A 14,434-nucleotide genomic window follows, 5' to 3' on the forward strand; every position below is an offset into this window, starting at 1 on the left:
GTCATCTCCCTGTTTGTGTGATGAATGAATAACGAATGCATGACTGTGAAGCAGCAATGACTTTATTGCCTCTGCAAGCAATGATTAAAGGGAGGAGGGGAGGGTGGTTAGCTTACAGGGAAGTAGAGTGAACCAAGTGCGGGGGGTTTCATCAAGGAGAAACAAACAGAACTTTCACACCGTAGCCTGGCCAGTCATGAAACTGGTTTTCAAAGCTTCTCTGATGCGTAGCGCGCCCTCCTGTGCTCTTCTAACCGCCCTGGTGTCTGGCTGCACGTAACCAGCAGCCAGGCGATTTGCCTCAACCTCCCACCCCGCCATAAACGTCTCCCCCTTACTCTCACAGATATTGTGGAGCACACAGCAAGCAGTAATAACAGTGGGAATATTGGTTTCGCTTAGGTCTAAGCGAGTCAGTAAACTGCGCCAGCGCGCCTTTAAACGTCCAAATGCACATTCTACCACCATTCTGCACTTGCTCAGCCTGTAGTTGAACAGCTCCTGACTACTGTCCAGGCTGCCTGTGTACGGCTTCATGAGCCATGGCATTAAGGGGTAGGCTGGGTCCCCAAGGATACATATAGGCATTTCAACATCCCCAACAGTTATTTTCTGGTCTGGGAATAAAGTCCGTTCCTGCAGCTTTTGAAACAGACCAGAGTTCCTGAAGATGCGACCGTCATGTACCTTTCCCGGCCATCCCACGTTGATGTTGGTGAAACGTCCCTTGTGATCCACCAGAGCTTGCAGCACTATCGAAAAGTACCCCTTGCGGTTTATGTACTCGCCGGCTTGGTGCTCCGGTGCCAAGATAGGGATATGGGTTCCGTCTATAGCCCCACCACAGTTAGGGAATCCCATTGCAGCAAAGCCATCCACTATGACCTGCACATTTCCCAGGGTCACTACCCTTGATATCAGCAGATCTTTGATTGTGTGGGCTACTTGCATCACAGCAGCCCCCACAGTAGATTTGCCCACTCCAAATTGATTCCCAACTGACCGGTAGCTGTCTGGCGTTGCAAGCTTCCACAGGGCTATCGCCACTCGCTTCTCAACTGTGAGGGCTGCTCTCATCTTGGTATTCATGCGCCTCAGGACAGGGGAAAGCAAGTCACAAAGTTCCATGAAAGTGCCCTTACGCATGCGAACGTTTCGCAGCCACTGGGAATCGTCCCAGACCTGCAACACTATGCGGTCCCACCAGTCTGTGCTTGTTTCCCGAGCCCAGAATCGGCGTTCCACAGCATGAACCTGCCCCATTAGCACCATGATGCATGCATTGGCAGGGCCCATGCTTTCAGAGAAATCTGTGTCCATGTCCTGATCACACACGGGACCGTGCTGACGTCGCCTCCTCGCCCGGTATCACGTTGCCATGTTCTGGTGCTGCATATACTGCTGGATAATGCGTGTGGTGGTTAATGTGCTCCTAATTGCCAAAGTGAGCTGAGCAGCCTCCATGCTTGCCTTGTTATGGCGTCCGCACAGAAAAAAGGCGCGGAACGATTGTCTGCCGTTGCTCTGACGGAGGAAGGGGCGACTGACGACACGGCTTACAGGGTTGGCTTCAGGGAGCTAAAATCAACAAAGGGTGTGCCTGTACATCAAGGAGTATTTCAGGCAGGACTGCACGGAGGGTTCCAATAAGAAATGGTGCACCTAAGTTATCGTTGTTATTGGAACAAGGAGGTTAGCCTGGCCTCTGATTGATACATGGCTAGATTTACCTCGCTGCACCTTCTCTGTGAGTGACTGCAGTGTGATCTAGACAGGGGAGGAGGCAAATGAGTACAAAACAAATCTGGTCTATTTCTTGTTCTGACCCACTCCATCTATCTTTTACATCTTTGGCTGGCAGCAGATGGTGCAGAAGGACTGCATGCCATCCACATCTCATGGCTGCTCGGCAGAAGATGGTACAGTACGACTGCTAGCCATCTTCATCTCTTGCCTGCCTGGCATAAGATGGTACAATACGACTGCTAGCAATCCTCATCTCTTGCCTGCCTGGCAGAAGATGGTACAGTACGACTGCTAGCAGTCCGTATCGCCTGCCCGCTCACCATAAGACGGTTCAATAGGACTGACTGCAGGACTAAAGAGAATGACCTGGTCAAGTCACTCCAAATTTAGTCCCTGCGCCCATGTCTGCCCAGGCGCTCCCAGCCGACGTGGCCAGGAGCACCTCGGACACGACGAGGACGACTACCAATCGTATTGCACCGTCTGCTGCCAGAAGGCAATGGGTTGCTGCTACTGTGTAGCAATGCCGTACCGCGTCTGCCAGCACCCAGGAGACATAGGGTGACGGTTACCTGAGCTGGCTCCATGCTTTCCGTGGTATGGCGTCTGCACAGGTAACTCAGGAAAAAAGGCGCAAAATGATTGTCTGCCTTTGCTTTCACGGAGGGAGGGAGGGAACGGGGGCCTGACGACACGTACCCAGAACCACCCGCGACAATGTTTTAGCCCCATCAGAGTGCTCCATTGTGACTGCTCTGGACAGCACTCTCAGATGCCCGATTGTTTGCCATTGCTCTGACGCTGGGAGGGGCGCTTACAGGGTTGGCTTCAGGGAGCTAAAATCAACAAAGGGGGTGGCTTTACATCAAGGAGTATTTCAGGCAGGACTTCACGGAGGGTTCCAATAAGAAATGGTGCACCTAAGTTATTGTCCTTATTGGAACAAGAAGGTTAGCCTGGCCTCTGATTGATACATGGCTAGATTTACCTCGCTGCACCTTCTCTGTAAGTGACTGCAGTGTGATCTAGAAGAATGAGTCCCCTAGACAGGGGAGGGGGGGAAGCAAATGAGTACAAAACAAATCTGGTCTATTTCTTGTTTTGATCCACTCCATCTATCTTTTACATCTTTGGCTGGCAGCAGATGGTGCAGAAGGACTGCATGCCATCCACATCTCATGGCTGCTCGGCAGAAGATGGTACAGTACGACTGCTAGCAGTCCGTATCGCCTGCCCGCTCACCATAAGACGGTTCAATAGGACTGACTGCAGGACTAAAGAGAATGACCTGGTCAAGTCACTCCAAATTTAGTCCCTGCGCCCATGTCTGCCCAGGCGCTCCTGATCGACCTCACAGAGGCGACCAGGAGCACCTCAGACATGACGATGACGGCTACCAGTCGTACTGTACCATCTGCTGCCACAAGGCAAGGGGTTGCTGCTACTGTGTAGCAATGCCGTACCGCGTCTGCCAGCACCCAGGAGACATAGGGTGACGGTTACCTGAGCGGGCTCCATGCTTTCCGTGGTATGGCGTCTGCACAGGTAACTCAGGAAAAAAGGCGCGAAATGATTGTCTGCCCTTGCTTTCACGGGGGGAGGGAGGGAACGGGGGGCTGATGATATGTACCCAGAACCACCCACGACAATGTTTTAGCCCCATCAGGCATTGGGATCTCAACCCAGAATTCCAATGGGCAGCGGAGACTGCGGGAACTGTGGGATAGCTACCCACAGTGCAACACTCCGGAAGTCGACGCTTGCCTCGGTACTGTGGAAGCGCTCCGCCGAGTTAATGCACTTAATGCACTTAGAGCATTTTCTGTGGGGACACACACACTCGAATATATAAAACCGATTTCTAAAAAACCGACTACTATAAATTCGACCTAATTTCGTAGTGTAGACAGACCCTAAATATCTTACAAACCTAAGGCCTGTAGGCCCTGTGTTACAGCATGAATTAATACTTGGATTTCACCTCTATGCCCTAAATACACCTGATGTCTTTTATCCTTGGTTACCATGTTCTGACCTCTCCCATATTCAGGGGATTGTTGGGGTCTCTCTTCATGGAGGATAGGTCCGTCATTGACTATTAGCCAAGATGGTTAGGGATGCAAGGCCATGTTCCAGGTGTCCCTAAACCTCTGACTACCAGAAGCTGGGACTGGATGACAAAGAATGGATTACTTGATCATTTCCCTGTTCTATTCATTCCCTCTGAAGCATCTGGCACTGGCTATTGTCAGAAGACAGGAAACTGGGCTAGATGGACCATTGATTTGATCAGGCTCAGTGGAAACTCCCAAAAAGTGTGGGGACCACTGGTGACCGAATTGTTGCTCTGCCCCTGCACTGCCCCTTCTCCCTGAGGCCCCCTCTTCTCTCCCAGGCCCCACCCTCACGCTACCCATTGCCCCTGAGGACCCGCCCTCGCACTGCCCTTTTCCCCAAGGCCCCACCCTCACATTGCCCCTTCCCCTGAGAACCCACTTCCGTGCCACCTCTTCTCCCCAACCCCCCCAGCTCACTCTTCTCTGCCCCCTCACCCCGCATTGCTCACCCTTACCTCTGGTAAAAAGTGATGGGGCTATGCCTCCTGGGCCTCCCTTGTTCCAGTGCCCCAAGGTCTGAACCACTATGGTCTTCCTTATATTTATGTTCCTCTGTGGACTCTCTGGGTATGTCTACACTACGGAATAAGGTCGAATTTATAGAAGTTGGTTTTTTAGAAATCGGTTTTATATATTTGAGTGTGTGTGTCCCCACAGAAAATGCTCTAAGTGCATTAACTCGGCGGAGTGCTTCCACAGTACCGAGGCTAGAGTCGACTTCCAGAGCGTTGCACTGTGGGTAGCTATCCCACAGTTCCCGCAGTCTCCGCTGCCCATTGGAATTCTGGGTTGAGATCCCAATGCCTGATGGGGCTAAAACATTGTCGTGGGTGGTTCTGGGTACATATTGTCAGGCCCCCGTTCCCTCCCTCCCTCCGTGAAAGCAAGGGCAGACAATCGTTTCGCGCCTTTTTTCCTGAGTTACCTGTGCAGACGCCATACCACGGCAAGCATGGAGCCAGCTCAGGTAACCGTCATCCTATGTCTCCTGGGTGCTGGCAGACGCGGTACGGCTTTGCTACACAGTAGCAGCAACCCATTGCCTTTTGGCAGCAGATGGTGCAGTACGATTGGTAGTCGTCCTCGTCGTGTCCGAGGTGCTCCTGGCCATGTCGGCTGGGAGCGCCTGGGCAGACATGGGCGCAGGGACTAAATTTGGAGTGACTTGACCAGGTCATTCTCTTTAGTCCTGCAGTCAGTCCTATTGAACCATCTTATGGTGAGCGGGCAGGCGATACGGACTGCTAGCAGTCGTACTGTACCATCTTCTGCCGGGCAGGCAAGAGATGAGGATTGCTAGCAGTCGTATTGTACCATCTTCTGCCAGGCAGGCAAGAGATGAGGATGGCTAGCAGTCGTACTGTACCATCTTCTGCCGAGCAGCCATGAGATGTGGATGGCATGCAGTCCTTCTGCACCGTCTGCTGCCAGCCAAAGATGTAAAAGATAGATGGAGTGGATCAAAACAAGAAATAGACCAGATTTGTTTTGTATTCATTTGCCTCCTCCCCTGTCTAGGGGACTCATTCCTCTAGGTCACACTGCAGTCACTCACAGAGAAGGTGCAGCGAGGTAAATCTAGCCATGTATCAATCAGAGGCCAGGCTAACCTCCTTGTTCCAATAAGGACAATAACTTAGGTGCACCATTTCTTATTGGAACCCTCCGTGAAGTCCTGCCTGAAATACTCCTTGATGTAAAGCCACCCCCTTTGTTGATTTTAGCTCCCTGAAGCCAACCCTGTAAGCCGTGTCGTCAGTTGCCCCTCCCTCCGTCAGAGCAACGGCAGACAATCGTTCCGCGCCTTTTTTCTGTGCGGACGCCATACCAAGGCAAGCATGGAGGCCGCTCAGCTCACTTTGGCAATTAGGAGCACATTAAACACCACACTCATTATCCAGCAGTATATGCAGCACCAGAACCTGGCAAAGCCATACCGGGCGAGGAGGCGACATCAGCGTGGTCCCGTGAGTGATCAGGACATGGACACAGATTTCTCTGAAAGCATGGGCCCTGACAATGCATGCATCATGGTGCTAATGGGGCAGGTTCATGCTGTGGAACGCCGATTCTGGGCTCAGGAAACAAGCACAGACTGATGGGACCGCATAGTGTTGCAGGTCTGGGACGATTCCCAGTGGCTGCGAAACTTTCGCATGCGTAAGGGCACTTTCATGGAACTTTGTGACTTGCTTTCCCCTGCCCTGAGGCGCATGAATACTAAGATGAGAGCAGCCCTCACAGTTGAGAAGCGAGTGGCGATAGCCCTGTGGAAGCTTGCAACGCCAGACAGCTACCGGTCAGTTGGGAATCAATTTGGAGTGGGCAAATCTACTGTGGGGGCTGCTGTGATGCAAGTAGCCCACGCAATCAAAGATCTGCTGATATCAAGGGTAGTGACCCTGGGAAATGTGCAGGTCATAGTGGATGGCTTTGCTGCAATGGGATTCCCTAACTGTGATGGGGCCACAGACGGAACCCATATCCCTATCTTGGCACCGGAGCACCAAGCCGCCGAGTACATAAACCGCAAGGGGTACTTTTCGATAGTGCTGCAAGCTCTGGTGGATCACAAGGGACGTTTCACCAACATCAACGTGGGATGGCCGGGAAAGGTGCATGACGCTTGCATCTTCAGGAACTCTGGTCTGTTTCAAAAGCTGCAGGAATGGACTTTATTCCCAGACCAGAAAATAACTGTTGGGGATGTTGAAATGCCTATATGTATCCTTGGGGACCCAGCCTACCCCTTAATGCCATGGCTCATGAAGCCGTACACAGGCAGCCTGGACAGTAGTCAGGAGCTGTTCAACTACAGGCTGAGCAAGTGCAGAATGGTGGTAGAATGTGCATTTGGACGTTTAAAGGCGCGCTGGCGCAGTTTACTGACTCGCTTAGACCTCAGTGAAACCAATATTCCCACTGTTATTACTGCTTGCTGTGTGCTCCACAGTATCTGTGAGAGTAAGGGGGAGACGTTTATGGCGGGGTGGGAGGTTAGGCAAATCGCCTGGCTGCTGGTTACGCGCAGCCAGACACCAGGGCGGTTAGAAGAGCACAGGAGGGCGCGGTACGCATCAGAGAAGCTTTGAAAACCAGTTTCATGACTGGCCAGGCTACGGTGTGAAAGTTCTGTTTGTTTCTCCTTGATGAAACCCCCTGCCCCTTGGTTCACTCTACTTCCCTGTAAGCTAACCACCCGCCCCTCCTCCCTTCAATCACCGCTTGCAGAGGCAATAAAGTCATTGTTGCTTCACATTCATGCATTCTTTATTCATTCATCACACAAATAGGGGGATGATTACCAAGGTAGCCCAGGAGGGGTGGTGGAGGAGGGAAGGAAAATGCCACACAGCACTTTAAGCACAGCACTTTAAAAGTTTACAACTTTAAAATTTATTGAATGACAGCCTTCTTTTTTTTGGGCAATCCTCTGTGGTGGAGTGGCTGGTTGGCCGGAGGCCCCCCCACCGCGTTCTTGGGCGTCTGGGTGTGGAGACTATGGAACTTGGGGAGGAGGGCGGTTGGTTACAGAGGGGCAGCAGTGGCAGTCTGTGCTCCAGCTGCCTTTGCTGCAGCTCAACCATACACTGGAGCATACTGGTTTGGTCCTCCAGCAGCCTCAGCATTGAATCCTGCCTCCTCTCATCACGCTGCCACCACATTTGAGCTTCAGCCCTGTCTTCAGCCCGCCACTTACTCTCTTCAGCCCGCCACTTACTCTCTTCAGCCCGCCACCTCTCCTCCCAGTCATTTTGTGCTTTCCTGCACTCTGACATTATTTGCCTCCACGCATTCGTTTGTGCTCTGTCAGTGTGGGAGGACAGCATGAGCTCGGAGAACATTTCATCGTGAGTGCGTTTTTTTTTCTTTCTAAGCTTCACTAGCCTCTGGGAAGGAGAAGATCCTGTGATCATTGAAACACATGCAGCTGGTGGAGAAAAAAAAAGGGACAGCGGTATTTAAAAAGACACATTTTATAAAACAGTGGCTACACTCTTTCAGGGTAAACCTTGCTGTTAACATTACATACATAGCACATGTGCTTTCGTTACAAGGTCGCATTTTGCCTCCCCCCACCGCGTGGCTACCCCCTCAACCTTCCCCCCTCCCTGTGGCTAACAGCGGGGAACATTTCTGTTTAGCCACAGGCAAACAGCCCAGCAGGAATGGGCTCCTCTGAGTGTCCCCTGAAGAAAAGCACTCTATTTCAACCAGGTGACCATGAATTATATCTCACTCTCCTGAGGATAACACAGAGAGATAAAGAACGGATGTTGTTTGAATGCCAGCAAACATACACTGCAATGCTTTGTTCTACAATGATTCCCGAGTACGTGTTACTGGCCTGGAGTGGTAAAGTGCCCTACCATGAAGGACGCAATAAGGCTGCCCTCCCCAGAAACCTTTTGCAAAGGCTTTAGGACTACATCTAGGAGAACCGCGAATGCCAGGGCAAAGTAATCCTTTCACATGCTTGCTTTTAAACCATGTACAGTATTTTAAAAGGTACACTCACCAGAGGTCCCTTCTCCACCTGCCGGGTCCAGGAAGCAGCCTTGGGTGGGTTTGGGGGGTACTGGCTCCAGGTCCAGGGTGAGAAACAGTTCCTGGCTGTCGGGAAAACTGGTTTCTCCGCTTGCTTGCTGTGAGCTATCTACAACCTCATCATCATCATCATCTTCTTCGTCCCCAAAACCTGCTTCCGTATTGCCTCCATCTCCATTGAAGGAGTCAAACAACACGGCTGGGGTAGTGGTGGCTGAACCCCCTAAAATGGCATGCAGCTCATCATAGAAGCGGCATGTTTGGGGCTCTGACCCGGAGCGGCCGTTCGCCTCTCTGGTTTTCTGGTAGGCTTGCCTCAGCTCCTTCAGTTTCACGTGGCACTGCTTCGGGTCCCTGTTATGGCCTCTGTCCTTCATGCCCTGGGAGATTTTCAGAAAGGTTTTGGCATTTCGAAAACTGGAACAGAGTTCTGATAGCACGGATTCCTCTCCCCAAACAGCGATCAGATCCCGTACCTCCCGTTCGGTCCATGCTGGAGCTCTTTTGCGATTCTGGGACTCCATCATGGTCACCTGTGCTGATGAGCCCTGCATGGTCACCTGCAGCTTGCCACGCTGGCCAAACAGGAAATGAGATTTAGAAGTTCGCGGTTCTTTTCCTGTCTACCTGGCCAGTGCATCTGAGTTGAGAGTGCTGTCCAGAGCGGTCACAATGGAGCACTCTGGGATAGCTCCCGGAGGCCAATACCATCGAATTGTGTCCACAGTACCCCAAATTCGAGCCGGCAAGGTCGATTTAAGTGCTAATCCACTTGTCAGGGGTGGAGTAAGGAAATCGATTTTAAGAGCCCTTTAAGTCGAAATAAAGGGCTTCATTGTGTGGACGGGTGCAGGTTTAAATCGATTTAACGCTGCTAAATTCGACCTAAAGTCCTAGTGTAGACCAGGGCTCTGATGGATGATGAGGTCTGAAGTCTCCCAGGATCCTCTCCCACACTCACCACACTGATGGGGTCTCCTGTGTGGATTCTTAGGTGCTTAGTGGGCGTTGAATTCCCACCAAATCTTTTCCCACATTCACAGCCCTCAGGGGCACTCCCCTGAGTTGATTCTCTGATGGACACTAAGCTTTGAGTTCCCATTGAATCCTCTCCCACATTCAGGATATCTATAGGGTTTCTCTCCTGGTATGTAATCAAGTCTGAGCTCCAGCCAAACATTTCCCCGCATTTAGGACACTGACAGGGTCTTTCTCCTTCTCCTGGCTGCTCCCTCTGCTGTTTCTAGGCTCTGATTTAAGCTTTTCTGACCCTCTGTGCTGGGGCCAGGTTTAAGACACAGAAGGATTTTGAGGATTTCTCACTCTCTTGTTTTGGGGAGTAGATTTACTTCCTCTCCTTTTTTTGGGTGGGGCACTCTGCTGCCTTTCTGAGCTGGGCTGTCTCTTGCTGTCTCTCCTGCCATCTGAACTATGGGAAACCAGAGTAGGCCTTGGCAGTACGATAACACACCAGATATTGGCTTGGCTAACCAAGTAAGCCCGTTTATGACCAGAGAGGATGGTACAATAACACCCAGAGTTCTCAAGTATCTATGTAAACAAATTCCCAAGAGATTGTACAGGAATACACCAAGCCCTCGTAAGATAAGGATGGGATGGCAGGATAATGGATGAGGATGGTTTATTTGAACTAGCAGGTATAAGGGTGGTAACAAACAACATCTGGAGTGTAATACGGAACTCGTTTGTATTGATATATAGAAGAAGAAGTCATAGGAGGGGCATCTTTGTAGCAGCCAAGGGGACAGCATCCTGTTATGGTGAGCGAGCCTTTACTTTGTCACAGACATACATATGTTAGTGGCCCTGGGCCAGGGCATTGGACAGGGTGCTAGGACTGTGCTTTGCTGACAATAAACATAGCCGAGTGCCTTTGCCACCGACCTGAGCCTGTGGTTTCTTTATGAATAACATTGAGGTCTGCTGAACCGGCACACGGCACTCTCTGCTAATCCAGGTAACACTGGAGCTCCGAGAATAGCAGCACTGGCAGCCTTAACAATTCTGCCGCGTCTTCAATGCTCTGTAGCATGAACCACACTTGTCTTTATGGAATTTCATCTTGTTGATTTCAGACCAATTCTCTAATTTGGCGAGTCTTTTTGAATCCTAATTCTGTCCTTGGAAGTGCTTTCAACCCCTCCCAGCTTGGTGTCACCTGCACATTTTATAAGCATCCACTCCAGTCTGTGATCCAAGTCATTAATGAACATATTGGATAGCTCTGAACCCAGGACTGACCCCACTAGAGACTATGAGCTGCCAATGTGATGTGGCTGTGAAGAAGGCTAATGCAGTCCTACTGTGTCAGGCAAGATATTTCTGGTAGAGACAAGAGAGCATTAGTGAGACACACCCCTGGAATACTGTGTGCAGTGCTGGGCTCCCATGTTTATGAAAGATGAACTCAAACTGGAATAGGTGCAGAGAAGGGTTACTAGGATGATCTGAGGAATGGAAGACCTACCCTACGTGAGGAGACTCAAAGAGCCTGGCTTGTTTAGCCTAACCAAACGAAGACCAGGGGGAGATGTGATTGCTCTCTGTAAATACATCAGCGGGATAAATACCAGGGAGGGAAAGTTGTTAATTAAGTTAAGGGCCAATGTGGGCACAAGAACAAATGGATATAAATTGGCCAGCAACAAGTTTAGGCTTGAAATTAGATGAAGGTTTCTAACCATCAGAGGAGTGAAGTTCTGGAACAGTGGGGGCAAAAAACCCAAACTGGTTTCAAGACTGAGCTTGATAAGTTGATGGTTAGGATGGTATGATGAGACTGCCTATGATGGCCTGTAGCCCGTCTGCGACTGCTTGCAGCAAATATGTCCAATGGCTGGTGATGGGACACTAGATGGGGAGGGCTCTGAGTTACCACAGTAAATTCTTTCCCAGGTGCCTGGCTTGTGGGTCTTTCTCACATGCTCAGGGTCTAACTGATCACGGTATTTGGGGTCAGGAAGGAATATTCCCCTAGGTCAGATTGGCAGAGACCCTGGGGGTTTTTGCCTTCCTCTGCAGCATGGGTCATGGGTCACTTGCAGGTTTAAACTAATGTAAATGGTGGATTCTCTGTAACTTGAAGTCTTTAAATCATGATTTGAGGATGTCAGTGACTCAGATGGAGGGTAGGGATCTATTACAGGAGTGGGTGAGGTTCTGTGGCCTGTGAAGTGCAGGTCAGACTAGATGATCATGATGGTCCCTTCTGACCTTAAAGTCTATGAGTCTTGATACGCCCTCCCAGTTGGATAGCGAACCATTGATGGCTACTCTTTGAGTACGGTCTTTCAACCAGTTGTGCACCAGCCTTATAGTAATTTCCTCTGGCCCGCATGTCCTGGGGGACTGTGTCAAAAGCCTTACTAAGGCTTACGTGTCCCAGGTGGTTTGGTTTCTTGGGGAAGCGATGAGAATGGTGCCATGAAAAAGGAGCCATCTTGCATGACTGAATCAGTGAATGAATGAATCAATTGTGCCCCATTGCCCTGTTGAAAGGGATTTCCAGTGATTGTGTCTGAATCCTCTCTCCAGTGATCATGGACCTTCCAAAGTGGCAGTTATGGCAGTTGACCAGACCCCTCCCCACCAATGACAATGGGACCTTCCAAAGTGGCAGTTATGACTCTTTGACATTTCGTCTCCCGTCTCCTGTCCCCCCCCCCCCCCAGTGAAATGGTTCGTTCCATCAGTTGCGAGCTTTGGAGCTTCTCGCTCCCTTGGAAGGGACCATTTCACAAGCAGGAGGGTGCAGGGGTTGAGATATCTTGGTGAATGCATTGTGTTACGAATTACACCTGAGAGGACACGCACACAACTGCTGCGAATTACACCTGGTAGGACACGCACACAAATGCTACGAATTACTTTTTAGCAAAGCATGTTGCCTTCGTGCATCGGAAACTTTAGCCAATAAACAAACCCTTGTCTTATCTACCACCTATCCCTGCTTGGTGCATTCCTCGTGCTATACCAGTACGTTAATTACACAGCATGGTCCTAAAGCCATGCATCAGTAACCTTTATTATCAGGATGGGAGGCCTCACATCAAGGCCAAGAGACGGGGAGTTAGAGACTGACAAAAACCAGATACTGGGAGTCAAGGCAGGCTGGAGACAAGGAGGATTTTCACAGGGATTCAGTATCTAAGGATCACTCCTCCTGGTGTATGATGTGCTGGCATTTAAACAATGCTGGGCCCCAAACCAAAAGGGAGTCACATGTGCTAACTTTTCCTTAACAGTCCTCCCTTTCTTTTTGTACGTCAGTAAGCTATATTGGGGCTGAGTAACCGCGCTGCAGGGTTAGCAACTGCCAACAGCACCTACTGCAGCATTGTAGGCATACAAAAAATAACGCAAAAACAATAACAGTCAAAAAAAGTAAATACAAAATACGCCGTCCCCAAGTCCCCACATCCGGTAGCCGTGAGGTGAGCCAGTCCCAGACCTCCTGGAATCCGGCGCTGGTAGTGTCGAGGCTGATGTGGTGGAATAGGGCTGCCTGTTGCTTGAGGACGTGGATGTCAGTTTCCACCCTATGGTGCTGATTTACAAATACACAACAGCTTGAGTTGACCAGAGCACAAACCCTGCCCTGATTTGCAAGGAGATAATCCAGGGCTAGGTGGTTTTGCAATGTAATTTGGGATAGCTGGGTGACTTCAATTTGAAGAGCATCTGCAGTAGCATTTGCCATTAGTTCCAAAGCAGCTGAAATGTTAACTATAGCTTTTTCCAGCTCGCTTACTCCCAACCATGGCAGAAACCAACGCACAAAGGAGTGAAAGCCTTTGGGCCGTTGAGAAAGGGGGTTTAAAGGAATACTTTGTCGGTCCCGCCATACTAGATTGCGGATCTCTCCCCGGGTCAGGTTCTGGTGAATGACTTTATGCAAGGTAGCCTGTTTCCTCTTGTTTTTTCCTACCCCCCCCCCCCCCGATGTTCTGGTTTAACTTGGATTTAAACTTGGAGAGTGGTCAGTTTAGATGAGCTATTACCAGCAGGAGAGTGAGTTTGTGTGTGTATGGGGGTGGGGGGGATGTGAGAAAACCTGGATCTATGCAGGAAATAGCCCGACTTGATTATGTAAAGAGTTGTCACTTTGGATGGGCTAGCACCAGCAGGAGAGTGAATTTGTGTGGGGGGGTGGAGGGTGAGAAAACCTGGATTTGTGCTGGAAATGGCCCACCTGTTGATCACTTTAGATAAGCTATTACCAGCAGGACAGTGGGGTGGGAGGAGGTATTGTTTCATATTCTCTGTGTGTATATAAAGTCTGCTGCAGTTTCCACAGTGTGCATCCGATGAAGTGAGCTGTAGCTCACGAAAGCTCATGCTCAAATAAATTGGTTAGTCTCTAAGGTGCCACAAGTATTCCTTTTCTTTTTACATAAAGCATAATTACCCTGGGCCACCATATCAATAGACCATATTTGGATTGTAACATTCCAGTTAAATGTAGTGTTTGCCCATAGCTTAGTTTGGAGTGTTCGATTAAGGGGGATAGGTACCCCTACCAACGGGACCCCCTGACCTAAATATGTGGGGGTATGAATACAAATCCAACACTGCGTTTGATTTACACCCTGTTTGATAGCGCGGGTTAAATTCAAGAAGCTATTGCCCTCCCATCCTTGTACTGGACTTGGGAATAGGGAGAGGAACCCCCCAGGCAAACCATACCAATGTCGGCATCCTCCTTTATACCATACAAAAAACACTACCCCCAATGTAAGTCCAATAAACAGGAACACAAAAAGTCCTGGTGGGCTGTGAAGGTTCCAGTAGCTGGAAAGCTTAGTCCATGGGTTGGTCGTGGTGTTCATTCGTGAAGTGGCTCGTCCAATGGCTTGTCAGGGTCAGGTGGGGGTCCCAGCGCCAACTTAACGTAGCTATGATGGAGCCAGGAACCTTTACCTGCAAAGGAGTGGTGGCAGATGGTGGGAGTAATGTTCGTGGCAGTAAGGCGTTTTTGGTATTTATACTTGCCTACCAGCACA

The 14,434-nt window shown here is 50.1% G+C and overlaps 1 protein-coding gene across 1 annotated transcript; it reads right to left on the reverse strand.

The window, feature by feature from the left end:
• Positions 1–7,108: 7,108 nt before the first annotated feature.
• On the reverse strand, positions 7,109–9,371 carry LOC142069865 (uncharacterized). The gene is made up of 2 exons (XM_075122486.1): positions 8,383–9,371; positions 7,109–7,794 (listed from the first exon to the last, which is right to left on the reverse strand). The coding sequence occupies exons 1-2, from the start codon at positions 8,963–8,965 to the stop codon at positions 7,253–7,255; spliced, it is 1,125 nt and encodes a 374-aa protein (XP_074978587.1). The 5' UTR covers positions 8,966–9,371; the 3' UTR covers positions 7,109–7,252.
• Positions 9,372–14,434: the final 5,063 nt, after the last annotated feature.

Source organism: Caretta caretta, chromosome 23 (assembly GCF_965140235.1).
Source record: "Caretta caretta isolate rCarCar2 chromosome 23, rCarCar1.hap1, whole genome shotgun sequence".
Classification (NCBI taxonomy): Eukaryota; Metazoa; Chordata; order Testudines; family Cheloniidae; genus Caretta; species Caretta caretta.